The 16,871-nt window shown below is 47.2% G+C and overlaps 5 protein-coding genes across 5 annotated transcripts; 1 reads left to right on the forward strand and 4 right to left on the reverse strand.

Moving 5' to 3' along the window:
* Positions 1-283: 283 nt before the first annotated feature.
* N7500_002011 (amidase) lies at positions 284-2,268 on the reverse strand (the record flags this gene model as incomplete). The annotated part of the gene is made up of 7 exons (XM_056673157.1): positions 284-778; positions 848-997; positions 1,055-1,212; positions 1,267-1,416; positions 1,491-1,761; positions 1,810-1,950; positions 2,002-2,268. 7 exons carry the CDS (start codon positions 2,266-2,268, stop codon positions 284-286), a joined length of 1,632 nt encoding a protein of 543 aa, XP_056536676.1.
* An 826-nt stretch (positions 2,269-3,094) lies between these two features.
* Positions 3,095-4,163, reverse strand: N7500_002012 (arginase; the record flags this gene model as incomplete). The annotated part of the gene is made up of 4 exons (XM_056673158.1): positions 3,095-3,401; positions 3,459-3,706; positions 3,749-4,045; positions 4,101-4,163. 4 exons carry the CDS (start codon positions 4,161-4,163, stop codon positions 3,095-3,097), a joined length of 915 nt encoding a protein of 304 aa, XP_056536677.1.
* A 449-nt stretch (positions 4,164-4,612) lies between these two features.
* Positions 4,613-6,364, reverse strand: N7500_002013 (uncharacterized protein; the record flags this gene model as incomplete). Its single annotated transcript, XM_056673159.1, has 4 exons — positions 4,613-5,335; positions 5,409-5,951; positions 6,036-6,182; positions 6,242-6,364. The coding sequence occupies 4 exons, from the start codon at positions 6,362-6,364 to the stop codon at positions 4,613-4,615; spliced, it is 1,536 nt and encodes a 511-aa protein (XP_056536678.1).
* A 789-nt stretch (positions 6,365-7,153) lies between these two features.
* On the forward strand, positions 7,154-11,847 carry N7500_002014 (MFS transporter; the record flags this gene model as incomplete). The annotated part of the gene is made up of 8 exons (XM_056673160.1): positions 7,154-7,651; positions 7,703-7,763; positions 7,829-8,061; positions 8,114-8,510; positions 8,568-8,699; positions 9,670-9,754; positions 9,811-10,375; positions 10,543-11,847. The coding sequence occupies 8 exons, from the start codon at positions 7,154-7,156 to the stop codon at positions 11,845-11,847; spliced, it is 3,276 nt and encodes a 1,091-aa protein (XP_056536679.1).
* A 431-nt stretch (positions 11,848-12,278) lies between these two features.
* N7500_002015 (putative C6 transcription factor) lies at positions 12,279-14,666 on the reverse strand (the record flags this gene model as incomplete). Its single annotated transcript, XM_056673161.1, has 3 exons — positions 12,279-13,362; positions 13,431-14,261; positions 14,308-14,666. 3 exons carry the CDS (start codon positions 14,664-14,666, stop codon positions 12,279-12,281), a joined length of 2,274 nt encoding a protein of 757 aa, XP_056536680.1.
* Between the last annotated feature and the right edge of the window lie 2,205 nt (positions 14,667-16,871).

Consider the following 16,871-nt stretch of genomic DNA (forward strand, 5'->3'; position numbering starts at 1 on the left):
TCGCATTGAATTAGTGGGCATACTCGGTGCCTGAGTATCAGCCAGAGCCATACTGGGATTAATCGGCAATTTAGGTACGGAACATTAATTCTGCAAATGTAAGAGGCCTATCCTACCTTAATAATAGACTAATCTATTCTTTTATGGGATGAAACACGGAAGCAAGGCAAGCATGCATAAATACACTCTGGATTGCCTTCAAGACGCCGGGAGCTTTATGACTAGCTCAAATGAATCTGAAAAGGCTTGGACCGAACGACTAAAAGAGAGAATACATTCACCTTCACAGAAGCCGACTTATCTCCTCCGCAATAGCCAGAACGCGTTCCTCGCTCAAGCGTCGTCCAACGACTTGCACCGCTACGGGAGCACCGTGGTAAGCTTCCGGGTCATACTCAGCTTGAACCTCAGCATCAATCTTTCCCATAGGCTGGAAATTCGAGTTTTTGAGGTCTTTCTCTTTGTCAGCGAACGTGACAGGGATGACAACGCTGGAAAAGTCAAGCAAATTGAAAATGGATGCATATCCATAATATCGAAACTGGTCATGACGTATAGCTGCCGTTGGAGAAATTGGCCCAATGATCGCGTCGATTTCCCGTCCCATCTTCTCTTCCAATTCACGCCATTTATCAAGATAGGCACATTGGTAATGCCATTTTTGTAATTGTACATCCCAAATTTCGTTCACATCCGCCTTGGGAAGGTCGGGATTCAACAGATCTTTGATGTTGGGGATTGCAGGCTCACCAGAAGCATTGATGTTTTTGTATACATCCTGTTTGCATCAGAATTTGGCCCTTCTCTCAAATTGAACTAGGAGGGATGATGATTTAGGGTAGCTTACTGTGCAACCATCTGCAGCGTAGATTTTATTAATTAGCTTGACGCCAAGCTCGTGTTCATGAGGAGCCCAGGAGAACACATTATGACCGTTTTTCTCAAGTGTCGAACGAACAATATCGATTCCTCGCAGAATTGGAGGATGAGGAAGTACCTATGAAGCATTAGTTTTCACGTAGAGTAGTGACGCTATAGAGGGCGGAAAACGTACAACGCTATCGTGATGGTAGGTAGCTATGTTCAAACCTCCGTGGGTGATCTTAGATTTGATCACTTCTTCTTCATTCTGTCGCCAAGGCAATGGAATGACCTTGGAGTCAAACTTCCACGGTTCTTCTTCGAGCACCGACTTTATGAAGAGTTTGAGATCTAAATGTGATGGTTTAATGATCGAACTGTGTGGGTATCACCAAAAGTACATACCAGGAATGGAATGTGCTATTGGTCCGACAACACTATGCACTGTTTCCTGACCTTCCATGCTATTCGCCATACCAGCATACGGTAGACGACCGTGGCTCGGACGAATTCCAAAAAGGGAATTAAAAGCTGCAGGAATCCTGATAGAGCCACCTATAATCAAAATCACAATGCATCAGCGGTGAGGATTCTTAGGCCTTTCTCACAGCGGAGCAAAAGAAACCTACCAATGTCGGTTCCAACGCCCATCACAGATCCACGAATTCCAACCATGGCGCCCTCACCCCCAGAACTACCGCCACAAGACCAATTCTTGTTCCGCGGATTCACAGTTCGCCCGATAATGTTATTGACAGTTTCGCAAACCATCAATGTCTGAGGTACGCTGGTTTTCACATAGAAGATTGCTCCAGCTTGCCGCAAAAGTTTAACGAGAACCGAGTCAGTCTCGTCGCGCTTTCCAACCCAGGCAACATAGCCCATTGAGGTTTCAGTACCCTGCAGACCAGTCAGGTGAAGCTCTACTTATAGATATTTTTACGTTACCTTGACCCGCAATTGATCCTTTAGTGAAATCGGCAAACCATGCAATGGCCCGACGGTTTTGTTGTGGCGTGCATAATATTCATCCAGTTGCCTGGCCTGTACAAGTGCTGCCTCTGGGAAAAAGAGATGCACACAATTGAGCTGATCACAATCAGTTTAATTGCAAATGAAATCTTTTCCAGCTAGACTCACCAGCTGCTGTGCAACGGCAGCTCTTTTGCAAAACGAAAGGGTCAAATCCACTGCTTTGAGATTGCCGGTAGCTAATCTGCCAACAAGTTCTGTCGCCGATAGACTTGTGACCTCCAAATCAAAAGGTGAGAGAATGCCACATCGCTCGGGGAAATCCATCAAGTTGTCCTCCGAGGGAGCATTTTTGATCTTCCAATCATTTGGAATTGAATTCTCAATGCTGGCTTTCTTTTCTGCGACAATGCTCTGCCAAGATACCGAGGCCATGATGAATCGAACAAGATAGTCCTAGTACTTGAATTAGAAGGGGGATATTCTTCTTTGATAATCAATTCTCCTTTGACTCCAAGATAGGGGGACTTCAAGGTATAAATGGGCCAGTGACGAGCGGGGCAATAAGTTTCCCGAGGTCCTTTGATATCGTGAAATGGAGGGGTCCAATCAATGGTGTTCAAATCTCTCCATTGCAGTATCCGCTTTCCTAGCAATCTATACGGAGTATGGGCCGCAGATTACCAATTCTATATTACTAAACATGCTAGATTAATAAATCCCCCGGTATCCCAGTCTTCATGCTCTGAAACACTCGCTTAGCGAAACTGGTATAGGATTGCTAGATACTCTATATATATCGGCATATTGATCTCTCTCTCTCTCTTACGCTATCAGATAGTCTATATCCGTTATCCTTAGCAGCCTATTAAAGCTTTATACTTCTGCCGAGGGAGCAATTCCGTGAGGCTATCGACTGCTATACTACTTACTATGGGCACCTTTTGACCTATATCCTCCCTTCTCTGACCTCCTGTCTTAAATATCGACGTGCCGAAGCAAGGTTCGTTTCCAAAGCCGTATCCTCGCTTTTTAATAGGCTAATCGTCCTCTTATCACCACAATTGATACTAGATAATGATTTTATAGGATAGGATAAACTAAGGGTATTAAGTAATCTACCCCACAATTGGAGCTACTTTGCTGTATTAAAAAGGCCGAGTAATTTAGCTGCGGTGGTAGAAGTAGTGACTATAGGCTATTTACTTGCTTTCTAGTGTGATTCAGAGAGGATCGCATGGTTCGTATTGGTAGTTAGCATTCACGGACAATCTACCACTCCTAGCGCATTTTTGATCAATTTACAGCCCGCATTGAGTGTCACATTCAGGTGAGAAGTAGCAATGTCGGGATTGATTTCAACCAGGTCCAAGGCAATCAGATTTCCACTTTCATGAAGACGCTTCGCAATAACCACGCCTTCATCCAGTGAAAGCCCCGATGCTACTGGAAACCCAGTGGATGGAGCCCACTTCGGGTCCAGGGAGTCGATATCGTAAGATGCATGGATCGGAGTTTGACTTCCAATATGACTGAGGGCTAGGTCCATGACCTTCTCAACACCATACCTGGAAGCGTGTGAGCTTGAAGCCAGAATCTCATATTACCAAGGCACCAGGGATTACCGTTGGACATCTTTCATAGTGAAGGCCTTAATGCCGGTTTTAGCTATCGTCTCCTGCTCAGCCTCATCTACATCACGGAGACCGATGTAAACAAATTTCCGAAGGTTGATCAAATGGTTTTGCTCCAACCAATCAAAGATGCCTTTTTTCGGAGATTTTGCCATGCCAGATACGAATGCCACTGGCATACCGTGAATTCTTCCGCTCAAGCTGGTCTCCGGTCTGTTGATGTCAGCATGCGCGTCAATCTAGAAAACACCCAATTCCTGGCCTGATGATCTTTCACGGACAGCCTTGGCCGTTCCGGACACCGTGCCAACGCCAATGGAGTGATCACCTCCCAAAGTAACCACAAATCGTCCTAGCCGTGCTTGTTGGTAGACAGAGCTACTGATATGCGCAGAAGCCGCACTCACTTCCCGTGGTTTCTTCATTCCCATCACGTCCGTATCTGATGGAATCTGAGACCCTTGGTCATCTTGAGACAACTCAACGAAATCAAGAGCAATATTGGTCCTTGTCCGTATATCAGAAAAAACCCCGGTGTCGATGATGGCTTGCGGGCCCTTCTCTGCGCCCGCTCGGGGCTATACGTTTTGTTAGCGAAATCTCCAATGATAATCAAAGGGCACAGGGCCATACCGCTCCACAAGAGAATTTTGCTACTACAACAGTCAGTTTTGACCGATCCACGAGGAATCTCATGGTGATGGGTAAGTTCTAGATCCTTTCCTGAACCTCCAAGTGGAAACCTAGAAGTCTCCGTAAGTTAGAAATATTTGGATTGAAAAATGCGATGAGATTTGAAGCAAATGTAAAAGCAAAGAGCTATGAAAATTTCTTTTTCCTCTTAAATAGCTTGCGTTAGGCTTATCTTCCCGGGAGTCGGCTGGAGTGACCTTTAAGGGTTGAGCTGGCCCCGTATATAGTTGCCGTGGGTCTTCGATCTCCGCTAAAGTTAACTATACGCGGGTTACAATAAATACAAGTAATATTAATCCAACTTGCGTGTAACCCTTGTAATCTCCTTTCAAAAACACGGACCTTGTGAGGGTCCCATATATTCACAATATGCGCGCAGTACACAACACCAACTTTCTTTTTCTTACCCTTCTATTACGATCCATAACCACTCCACCAATCATATGGTATCATCAATCTAGCAACTGTTCGCCCTCCTCGCTAGATCCAAGGCTCGAAAATTGAACCTTGCGAATAGCATGTCCCTTCCACATGAGCAGCACAACAAACATAAAGGAGCACACCGCAAAGAATGCCATCATACCATAAACCCAGCCAACACCCACAGCCTCAACCCAAGGATTGATATAGAAGCTAATTGTCAATCCATACACAATGCGATACGCACCAATAACAATACCAGCCTCAGCCGGATATTGCGTAAAGCACTCCACAACATAATTCACAGTGACAGGAACACTAGCCAGTGACCCAACGGTCACAATAAAAACCGCCAGTGCAAGTACCATATAGTGTAGATGATACTGCAGCGCGGCACCAAAGATACCCAGGCCAATTGGGTTGATCACAAGACTAGGAAGCCACAGGACATGCAGTCGATACTCGGGTCTCCAAACACCGCCGTTGTATCGCCGTGCCAGTGCGAGCGGTAACCAATCGTTCAGATAATGGCCATGGAATTGGACGACAATGATGCCAATCCAATGGCAGAATGTGAATGCCGCATTTTGTTCCAGTGAGAACCCGTAGCCACCTTCCGAAACGGGTTTCTGGAGCCATACCGGTGTGAGTGCATTGACACCCACGTAGAACCCAAAGGATATTAGCGTGAAGACCCCCATAATCATGGCCATAGGACACATTCCGATTAGAAAGGGAGTGATTCCGACTTTGGCCTGTCCGATTAATATTAGGTCGAACTTGATTCTCATAGTACGGCATCAAGCTCCGGGGTTTCTCTATACTCACCGTCTCTTTCCAGGTAGTCGGCAAGACAATTTTCTGCCCGAAGAAGAAAGTAGCAAATCTATTAGCGAAAATTCCACTTGGTATATCGGGATTCCTTTCAAAGCATTCCCGGTCAAAACCAGTTTCCTCAAGGAAACTAAAACAACAGAGAAGCGTGAATCCTAGTAAACCGACTGTCCACCAAAATTCAACAGGAAAGAACGAATGTGCAGAAACAAAACCCGAGAACGTCGGACCGGCAATAGTTCCAAACAAAAACGCCATATGTAGAGCAGTAAAAGCGCGGCCTCGCTGATGCAAGAAGAACAGATCGGTCACAATGCGAGGGCCAAGCACTGTTGGCACAGCACCGAAGAAGCCGGCAAAGAGCCGAGACATCACGTATGCGATATAGTCGCCAGGATCAGTCATGACAGCGCCCCAGATCTGACATACTAGCGCGAGAAGCACACACCAGAATATCACGGAGCTGCGACCGAGCATGTGAGATATCGGGGCGAAGAAAAATGGGCCTGCGGCCATGCCAGCTAGGGCGGCTGAATTCTGGGCGGTATTAGATAGGATGATACGAAGTTTGATAGCCGTACAATGTTTAAAGTCTCAGTTAATATGAGGTCATATACATACTGCATAGGACTCCTCCAGCTTCGTCTTGTTATACAACTTCTCCTGATCAGTCAGATTGAGCTGTGCCGATAAAGCCGCAGCAGCGCCTGAGAAGGATGCGAGGCATAACACGGCCAGTATTACATATTTGCGGGTAAGAGCCCAATTCTGGAAGTATCATCAGTCCGTCTTCAGGGACAATGATGCTTGGAGGTCTGCTGCCATACCAGAGGGTCCCGGGGATGGTTACTAGGTTGGGGGATTAAGACAAAGTGAGCTGTGTGGTGCTTTTCCACTGGGTGTAAAGGCGAAGGGGATGCTTTGACATTCAGTGCCTCTTTTTGGTCCATAGCTGAATGATATTGCGTCGTCGGATCTTGTAGAGTGATCAAGTACCTCTCCCTAGAACCGATGTTTTTCTTTCGTTATCCCTTGCGTCGACATCTCCTTTTTCCCCGAGACCTGGGACACAAAATCTCTTGGCGGGCTAGATTGAAAGCTTCAACTTCGCCAAGCCATTTTGCCGATCTCTTTGTACGAGCAGAGGAAAGCTTGCGTGGGGAAGCGTCAGCTTGGCGCTGGGTCGGTTGTCGGGTGTTTAGTGTGTGGCATGGGAGGAAGCATATAACGCGCGGGAATAATTCCCAGCATATTCCGCATCTAGAACACACTGAGAGGGATTGCACTGAACAGACAACTATGAATTTGTGTGTTGTCAAATTGGTGCTGAAGTGGACTGAGTGGACAGTAAGGAAATAGAGGCCTGATGTTTGAGGTAGCTCAAGCCACAAATGGCACTTTGATATCAACTTCACACGGTCACTATGATTGTAAATATCCCTATTATCCCTGACTATTTTGACATTTTTTAGATCGCCAGAAGCAAAACGAAGCACTCGGCCACACATGCCGATCGTGCTTTCCGATCCACATCAGAGAAAAAAAAAAAGCTCCACGCGAGAAAAAACCACGCTTCGGCGACAGCACCAACATGCCGAGAGCTCTTTCGTACAAAATGTCCACCAAGTCTTGTTGGATTATTTTCTGTGTACCTCATTTCACTACTTTAGACATGCAAACACAAGCGATCAACTTTTTACATCGAATATATACCATCTAATTTCACCTAACGCCCAATCATGGTATCTAGGCCAGATCTCGAGTCCCAGAAAACAACCCCGCAGGTAGATTCTCCTCACGACTCGGAATCAGAAGACGACCTGGCCCTAAAACCTCAGCCCTCAAATGCCTATGACATTCCAACATGGCGCAAATGCCTCATCCTCTTTATCGTGAGCTGGATGACCCTGGCTGTTACATTCTCCAGTACTTCACTATTGCCCGCAATCCCGGAGATCGCTACCGAGTTTTCGACCACATCGGAGATTCTCAATGTCACTAATGCCGGTGTACTGATTGCAATGGGCTTCTCGTCTTTTATTTGGGGTCCTATTACCAGTATATTCGGGCGTCGCAATGCTTATAATGCAGCTATCCTTGTGCTTTGTGCATGCTCGGCGGGTACCGCCGCGGCGATCAATTTACACATGTTTATCGCAATGCGAATTTTGGGAGGCTTTACAGGCACCTTCTTCATGGTTGCTGGGCAGACTATTCTTGCAGATATCTTTGAACCGGTATGTTGGGTTGATTTTGATTGTTTTTTGGTCACTGACAAGAGTTGATAGACTGTGCGTGGAACTGCTGTTGGCTGCTTCATGGTTGGATCTGTCAGTGGACCTGCAATTGGTCTGTCCAAACTATCACACCAGATATGCATGTCATTGGATCTAGATGGCTAACTATCTAATTAGGACCCTGCATCGGCGGCATCATCGTCACATTTGCTCAATGGCGCATTATCTACTGGCTGCAATTTGCGATGACTTTACTCGGCCTCATCCTATCTCTTCTTTTCGTACCAAGTATCCAAGAAAAGAATCGAATCATCGACTCCAACAAACCCTGGAAGGCTTCCACTGTTATAAGCATGTTCAATCCCTTGCGCATCTTTCGTCAATTTGTGTATCCCAACGTTTTTCTTGCAGTAAGCATTATCTGCCAACATCAAATTAACTGACTGACTAACAAACAAAAAGTGCCTCACATGTGGCCTCCTTTCTACATTCCAATACGCACTTCTCACATCAGCCCGCTCAATTTTCAATCCACGCTTCAACTTAACGACTCCACTCGTTAGCGGCCTATTCTACCTCTCCCCTGGAATTGGCTTTCTGATTGGTAGCGTCGTTGGCGGCAGGCTGTCTGACCGCGCTGTGAAGAAATGGATCCTGAAACGAAACGGGGTGCGCCTACCTCAGGACCGACTTAATAGTGGTCTTGCCACCCTATTTGGAGTCCTCCCAATTGCAACCTTAATCTACTGTTGGACCTTACAGGAAGAAGTGGGCGGTATGGTTGTGCCAATTATCGCCGCTTTCTTTGCAGGCGTAGGCCTTCTGGGGGCTTTCAACGGGCTGAATACTTATTCGGCTGGTAAGCGTCATCTGCTTCATACATTACATATTCCCGAGCTAAACATTTATCTTGCAGAGGTTATGCCGCATGTCCGCTCGGAGGTCATTAGCGCAAAGTATGTGGTGCAGTATATATTTGCTGCTGCAGCGACGGCGGCTGTTGAGCCGGTGATCAGTGCTATCGGAGTAGGATGGACATTTACAATCTGTGAGTTTCCCAATAATGTCATGATAGAAATGTATCTAACCGTCTACCCAGGCGTATTTTTCGCTATAATAAGTGGTTTTCTAGTACTTGCTATCACCAAATGGGGCATTGATATGCAACGATGGTCTGAGAGAAAGTTCGGCCTTGATGCGAAGTCTTGATTCCAACGATATGGCGCTTCCCCCCTGCATATTTCTTTTGCATCATAGGCGATATGAAATGCCTGCATGATAGATAAATAGAGTTGATGTATAGATCGCGATAAACAGGCATGCTCGATTATTTTGTGGATAATAATAGAGATTGACAGCAAATTATTTCGCCATATGGAGACTCTAAAAGAGAAAAACCCCAATATCTGGAGTACACGTTATTTGTTCCCACTTGGGTATGCAGTTATGCTCATCTGAGCAGGCCTTGCAAGATTCCAGCGCAGCGGGCCAGCAAGTTGATTAGTCAGTTTCATCTCGGCGATCCCCCAAAGTTGCCGAACGCTCGGGAAAGGCTTTCCAAATCTCCGACCGCATGCAAACATCTTTCGCGCCGTTTGAAATGCTCCAAAAATAAAGGATTTGTCAACATGACACGAAAAAGACGTGCTCCTACACAAGATGAGGGACAGGAAGGTCGAGACTCCCAAAGAAGGAAATTTGTCGCGTGCGTATCTCAGATAAGATATTTCAAGCCGAAGCCACCAAGCACTGACGCATGGCACTGATAGCTGTCAAAGATGCCACTCGCATAAAATCAAGTGTTCCGGAGACCAGCCATGTAGCAAATGTCGTGCGGTAGGACTCGCTGATGAATGTGCCTACGCTACTCGAGATCGCCAGGTGAGAGTTAGTGAGAAGTATGCAAACCAAGCCACAGGATACTATTAGATCAAGCCTTTTTCTTTTTTAAAAAAAGCCTTGTCTATCACGCGTGTCAGATCAGAAGCTGAAACATTCTCGTCTGATTAGCTATCTAGATCAAATACTTGCAGAGAATCAGCGGCTCAAGGAACGGTCGATCACTTCGGCCCACGTTGCCGAGACCAACGACCCCTCGCAGAGGTAGACACCCCTTGACTTTCTACGGCATGACCCACACAATATACTAAGGTGTACAGCAGACGCCCCTCCAGGACAGCAGATGTTCCTGATGGAACAGGCATACAGAATCCATTGATTGGAGATCGAGCCTGGTTCCACCGGTATGATCCTTCCTCGCCACCTATCTACATCGGCGAGGCAGCATGTTCAGCATTCGCAACACGGTTCCGCCGTTTCTTGTCAGGAAATAGCGCAATGCCACATATTCCCCGAACACAGTACGAGCGTGAAGAGGCAATAACCACTGCGAACGAAGCCGATATCCAGTGGCCGAGTCTTCACCATGCTCGGTTATTGGTCCGGATAGCAATCCACCAGATCGGGCATCTGTACCACCTCATGATGCGCAAGTCGACGTTAGATAAACTGGAAGAGATTTACCAGACTCAAGATTTTGATTGCACGGCTAACAAGTGTAAATTCTTCGCCCTGTTCGCCTTCGGTCAGGCGTATTCAATCCGATCCGAGCCCAATTCTGGCTCCAGGGTACCAGGCACGTCATACTTTGCCCGCTCGATGGGGTTAGTCCAGATGCTGCCCGAGAGAACCAGCGTTACACATTTGGAAACCCTACTATTGTTGGTATGTGGCTCAACATGTACCATTGTCTGAAATCAAAATACTTACCATATCCCAAGTCTCTTTTTTCATACTATCTCAATCGGCGTCATTCAGCATACATCCTGATCGGAAACGCCATGCGGATGGGTTTGACCATCGGATTGAATCACAATATCCCAGAATCACAGCTTATCGACCCAGTGGAACGCCAACACCGCATCCAAATATGGTGGACAATCTATATCTTCGACCGGATGTGGGGGTCCAAAATGGGACTCCCAATGCAAATACTCGATGAGGATATCCACGTCGACATGCCATCAACTATATCCCCCCGCTGGCGCCACGAAGAAGAACTCTCCGACTCAGAATACATGACGGCCAACATAAAGCTGGCACGCATAGTTGGCGAGACAATTACGAGACTTTACAGCCGGAGAAAGTACCAAGAGACCTTTCTCCAGCGCGTTCAAAAACTTCTCAAAGCCCTGAAACACTGGGTGGAGACACTTCCCGAATCACTTAGACTGAACATGGAAGACCTGGAATCGAGCAAGAAACCCATCGTCTCCCTTCACATGGCCTTCAACCAATGTGTGATCTTAACTACGCGCCCAACCCTACTACACCTCTTGATGACACTAAGCAAAAAGGGCAAACCCCACCCCAATTCCGTCAATAGTACCAACAAGATCGGGATTGGGATTGGGTCCGAAAGTGAGAACGAAGACGTATCCGTTTCCCAGCCCGTCCTTACTCTAAGCGAAGCATGTATCCATGCAGCGCGACACTCTCATTCGATGATTCTGACACGGTGGATCAATGGATCCATGCCAACCTTTGGCTACTTCCACGCCCACTACCTCTTTTCCTCGGCTTTGATCTTGGCAATGTCCAGCTTTGTTCCGATCGGCAGCCCGACGGACATGACGGGATTTGACTCAGCGCTGGATCTGCTGCGCTCCATGACCGAAAACGGGAATCTGGCTGCGGCGGAATTTTATCATAATCTTGAACAAGTGAAGGTCTGCTTGGCTGCGTATCGGGGAGTGAGGCGAGGCGGGGGGAGTATTGAGTTGGCTGCCCCTGGAGGAGTGACTTCCAATATCAACGCCAATGCTAGTGATGATGCGCCATCTGGCGCTGGCACGCTAGCTTTGTCTGGGCCTTCATCGGGTCTGGGAACAGCCACTACTTCCTTCCTGAACACCTTGGCACTCAACCCATCAACATCTATACCCCCGCCATCGTTAATACCAACAACACATGATATCCTTGCTTCTGCCGCCACCCAGCCTGTGAACAGCCATGGCATTGATGCATATTCCTATCCATTGAGAGAAAACGTCAGTGGGTACACGACTGAAATGGCATTTTTAGAGCCGACCATGCAAGATTTTCTAGCGCAGTCAGATATCGACCTTGGGTTGTTACATCCTGTTGATACGTTCTTCAACGAGGCGGAGAATTTATATACATGTCATGAGTTTTGATCGGGTTGGCCAGAGCAAATGAGATATTCATAATGATGCGCACATTGTTGACTTGCTTATTCTGGTCTTAGTTGAGTTGAAAAGTGACCTCATAATGCTTGGAGGGGGTATACAGGTAGAACCACTATCGTGTATACCAGAGAAAGATACTTGCGAATAAACGCAAGAGATGAATCGTACGAAAAGAGAGAAACCTGCTGGAGCGAGACGCAACCATGGCGAAGAGAATCGTAAAAGATAAACCGAAATTATAATTGCGACATCACACGAACAAGAATTTCCGGCATCATGATGAACTCGTGATGGATGGACCAAGTTGCAGGGTATATGTCGTTGTAACCAGCAAGCAGACAAATCGCCTCAAGTCACTTTCCCCACCAATTAATTCTGGCTGTAGATTGAACTCCCAAAAGAAGTTGAAATCCATGTGCCTAGAGCTCGGTGTTGACACCGAACCCAAACTTTGAGCCATGCCGTGAAAGAAGCTCCATGCAGATAAGCCAGGCTCGCTGCGAGGAAAGGTCTTTGGTCGACATTACTTTTAACCAGCGAATTGCTTTCTTGATCTTCTCGGTAATATGTACAGCCTTGGTGGTGCCTGTATGAGTGCGCGTGAAGAGCTCTGTGAGGAGGATGGTAGTCGACTGCATGATGTTGTGCAGGATGCACCACCATGGAGCGATGCCATACAGCCAAGTCAAGTCTGGCTCCTCGGGCAGCAGTTCTAGCATTTGATCTGCCATCTGAACGCACAAGGCTGCCATATGGTCACACACCGTTCCCGGTGAGCTTGCTTCAGATGACTGGGATAGACGGCGGATACAGGGCTGCAAGATGATCAGCTTGGTGGCGTAGAATCGGAAAGCCAGACTGGCACGATGCTGTATAAATTGATGAGTTGTTTCTGACGTTCTAAAATCAAACTCCGCCGGGAGACGAGACAACCAGTTATCAGCATGGTCGTTTAGAGTGGAAATGGCAATTTCGATCTCGTGCCATAACTGTTGCATTGCTCTGGGAGCATACAGAACATCAATAGCCTCCCGTAGGACATGAGCTAAATCCACTGCATACAGAAAGTACAGAGAGGAGTTGGGTGTCACATCCTCTGTCCCCATCTGATTGGCCCTTTCGTCTCGATTTCCATTGCCCAACCCTTGCTTCCCTGGGGTGCTCAGAGTCATACTCTCTATTGATGAAGCCTCGGTGGCATGGGAAATCAGAGAGGTAAAAAAGGCACTTCGAGTCCTTTGGTCGGTGATAAGTTGCACAACACGGGTATTCCCAAAATCGCTTTCTGAGAAGGGAACAGGGAAGGGAGTGGAGCAAAAACTGCCGCCAGTACTAGGTGGACGGCCTGTAATCTCACATAGCACAATATCCAACATAAAAAGCGCCCACCAGGCCCTATATCGAAGTTCCTTCGAACGGTATGTTATGGTCTCGCTCTCGCTTCGAATATTCAGACCCATAGTCACCGCCGATCGAACCGCAATTCCAATGAGTCTCCATGACCTAGATGAACAAGTCCCACAGATCAGAAATCGATCATGCAAGAATGGATGAGGTAAAGAGAAAGCAACCTGTTTATTTGGCCAACCGAGAGGAGGTAAAAAGCAGCCAAGACCTCCACCTGTACCTGTTGCAAGTCGGGATGATTTAGCAACACATTACCTACATTCAGCCTCCACCCGCGTGCAAGATAATTCCGATGGGTATCGCAATTTGTCAGAGGCTGATCGAGGAGAGAGGAATGTCTGGTAGCAATGGCAAACACCAGGTTTAGCACTATAATCCAACGTTTCCCAGGTCTCACGTTCGGATTCGCATAGAAGGATCGATATTGATTCAAAAATATTGCCTTGCCAATGACCGGGAAGGTAGGATGAACGACGTGAAAGTAGGTGTCAACGAGCTTATTGGCGATTTGTTGCGGAGGCCGGTATGCGAGGTCGATATCGTCAAGAATCAGAATTTCCGAGTCATCTTGGAAGTAGTTCACTGAAGAGATCGAAGGGCGTGTGGGGTTCTCTTTGGTTACTTTCAAAGTGTTATGATCGAGAGTGCGTTTGAGTCTGTACAACCATGCCATCTCCGAGTGCTCGCCCACAAATCCCGTTGTCTGTACTTTCTCATCTCCGTTGAAGTCCTCTTCGGTATAGTCTACATTCCCCGAGGAGATAGATATACCTGGATATGCAGGAGAAAGAACCGAATGATTGATTGGATCTGATGGATGGATGAATGGGGCAGGGGTCTGGGTAGGGGTAATGACTTGAGTGAGTGGAGTGCGTGCATTTAGCTCCCTCAGCGTTTGATCGACCTGCTGGGCCGACGAGACGTCAAGTTTGGGATAAATATCGCGAAGTAGAGCATCATAGGTTTCAACACGTGTAGTTAGATGGTTCAGCTGCCTATCACCGGTTAGAGGATGTTGAAACTGAGGAATATGTTGTGTACTTTGCCAGCTTCTCCTTTTTTCGGTCGCCATACGAGCACTGGACACCGGAATCCAGGCACCGATGACAGGCTGGGCGATGGCCACTACATTTGGCTTTTTGTTCACGGCAAATTTCGCAAGCCTGACTGACTCGACCACTGCTAGTCCAACTACTGGGTTGTGAGTTTCGGGGGATGGCCACCTTGGGATTCACGCGGTCGGTCTTGAATAGAGAATTATCACGGATATCACGACGATGGACAACTTCAGTGAGTTCGACGGGGTAAAGCTGCGGGTATTCAGGCATAGCCCAGCCGTAATTGAGTTCATTTTCCAGATTTGAATATTCGGAATACGGGGCACCAAAGTTCTCATCCATGTCGCCAGATATCTTCAAGGATCTGATTATAAAAATGGGGTTTCGCGTGACGCAACACGCTAGCGGAGCACCGACTCAGAGGCCACACTAGAAGACCGCGGAAGAAGTGTCCAACCCCCCCCTGGCACAATAGTAAAAAAAAAAAAAAGCCAAAACTCCAAGTAGAAGATCCCCGTACGGTGGAGATTCACAAGTGGGTGTCGACCGAAATGAGGCCTTCTGGTATGTCGGAGGTCTTTACCGGTTCGCCACTAAGGGCAGCGGTACCAATAAGGGCTAGGCTTTCCATTTTGGATGGTATTTTTGACGCAGCATGGATATATTGTAAGCCCTTCCATACTGTGGATATGGACTGTATCGCATGAATGTCATATGTGATCTGTACGAGCCTCTTGGGGGTTTCCTTGTATTTGAAGCATCCGGAAATTGCATACCGATCAGAAATATGCTCCTTGATAGGCCACGCGAGACTGATGTTCTCTCTGTCCCAGGGACAGTTCCGTTGTGAAATTGTACGTTTTGAATCGTATTGCCCTCTTTCGGTCCGAGAATCACCGGTATTCCAAATCCCGATGCTTTGACATTCATACCACCATCGTATTTGAGGGTCTGACATGATACATCATGAATCCATTGCATCAACACAACATTGTTTTGGTAATAAGAACGGGTTATTGTCCGCAGTGGCGCTATCCCCGGGTTTGCCCTCCCTTTCAAGGCTGCTGCAAAGGTCTGATTGAGGGTCGTCGTTGTGCTTTCAGACTCAAAAATACTGAAGCTTATGAGGAGACCTCTTTGAATAAACGCCCAGCGCTTTGTTTTCAATTGCGCCGTCCTTCTCATCCTTCCAATATGCCTCAGTGTGGGCCGAAACTTGTTTGGTACCAGAATGGAAGACCCACCAATACCAGCACGATCATCCATCCCTCATAGGTAAGCAAGACAACAGGTCATCACCACCCCATTGATAGAAATACTCATTATGAATTTCTGGGTCCCTTGTACCAACGGTACGACAGTTCAACAGGCGTGTTTGATTGCGCGATCAACCTCGGTGGAAAGTCGGGCAGCTGGATGTCTGCAGGCTTGCTAGCACCAGCTGCGAGCTGCAAGGCATTTGCTTTTTGAGGACCAAAACTCTGCATTGAGTAATTCAACCCAGAAGATGTCACTGTATGTCTGGGGAAGGACGTCATGATTTGACCGTGATATGAAATCGTGATGTCCACACCACATCGAAAGCTGCGCCCAAAAGTAGTGGATGTGACTGAACTATACAATGCTGCCACGAGGGAGTCATGGTGACTTTAGTACCTTAATGACATGTTGAAAGACCGGAGGAGGTCGTGAGCTTGCATGACAAAGGTCGAGTGGTGGGTGCGCCACCTGGTTGCATCACGGAGGGCTTAAGTGCACTAAGCAAGAAAAGAGCTACTTTCACACGCAACATCATCAAAAAGGAGTCCGGAATAGTTTCCTCCCTCGCATGAAAAAGGCCTGATGGTTGGGCGCGCTTGGGCGATTTCGGTGGATTTTCACACGCTCTCAGCTTCTCCATTGTTTCACGGCACTGACACTCCCCATGACATGCGCCAGTGCATGAATCGAGACATCAACGACAATCTCCAACCACCGAGTAAGAAGCATCCTCAAAAGCTTCTCACCAAGTATTAGCAGTTGTAATTTTGAATCTGTTAAGACGCGAGGATAAGGATGGACTTGGGGGCAATGCGCCCGTTGCTCTGGCTTTTTCTGTAAGTGCAACACACGCAAAATTCCCACCACTCAGTACTCATTCTTCTAAAAAGCCTCCAGGGATCAATTGGAACAGACCAAGACCTCCGTTGGGAGTAATGAAGAGTTGTTGTTCATTTTGGGTTTGGGGAGACGATAGGCAAGACACAGGGGCCACCCGGAAATCAACTCCGTATGAAATGGAACCAATTAGGTAGACTTGACAGGTCCTATCGAAGACACCAAGATCATTCTCTGCCGCCTGGTTGAGCAAAATTCGAATTTCCGATCTGGGTCGATGGCGCGGAAAACCCTGCGGAAATTCAGCCACCTGCGTCTTTGCTTTGCTTGTGTGTAATCGACTCAATGGGTCATGGCTCATGACCAAGCATGTCCCAAAAAAAAACAAGACACCCGCCTTCAAATCCGCTTTCACTCCAATGGAGAGTCTCGCCGAAGACAAGATTAAGA

The sequence above is a fragment of the Penicillium coprophilum genome, assembly GCF_028826855.1.
Source record: "Penicillium coprophilum strain IBT 35676 chromosome Unknown utg000002l_segment0_segment0, whole genome shotgun sequence".
Taxonomy (NCBI): Eukaryota; Fungi; Ascomycota; class Eurotiomycetes; order Eurotiales; family Aspergillaceae; genus Penicillium; species Penicillium coprophilum.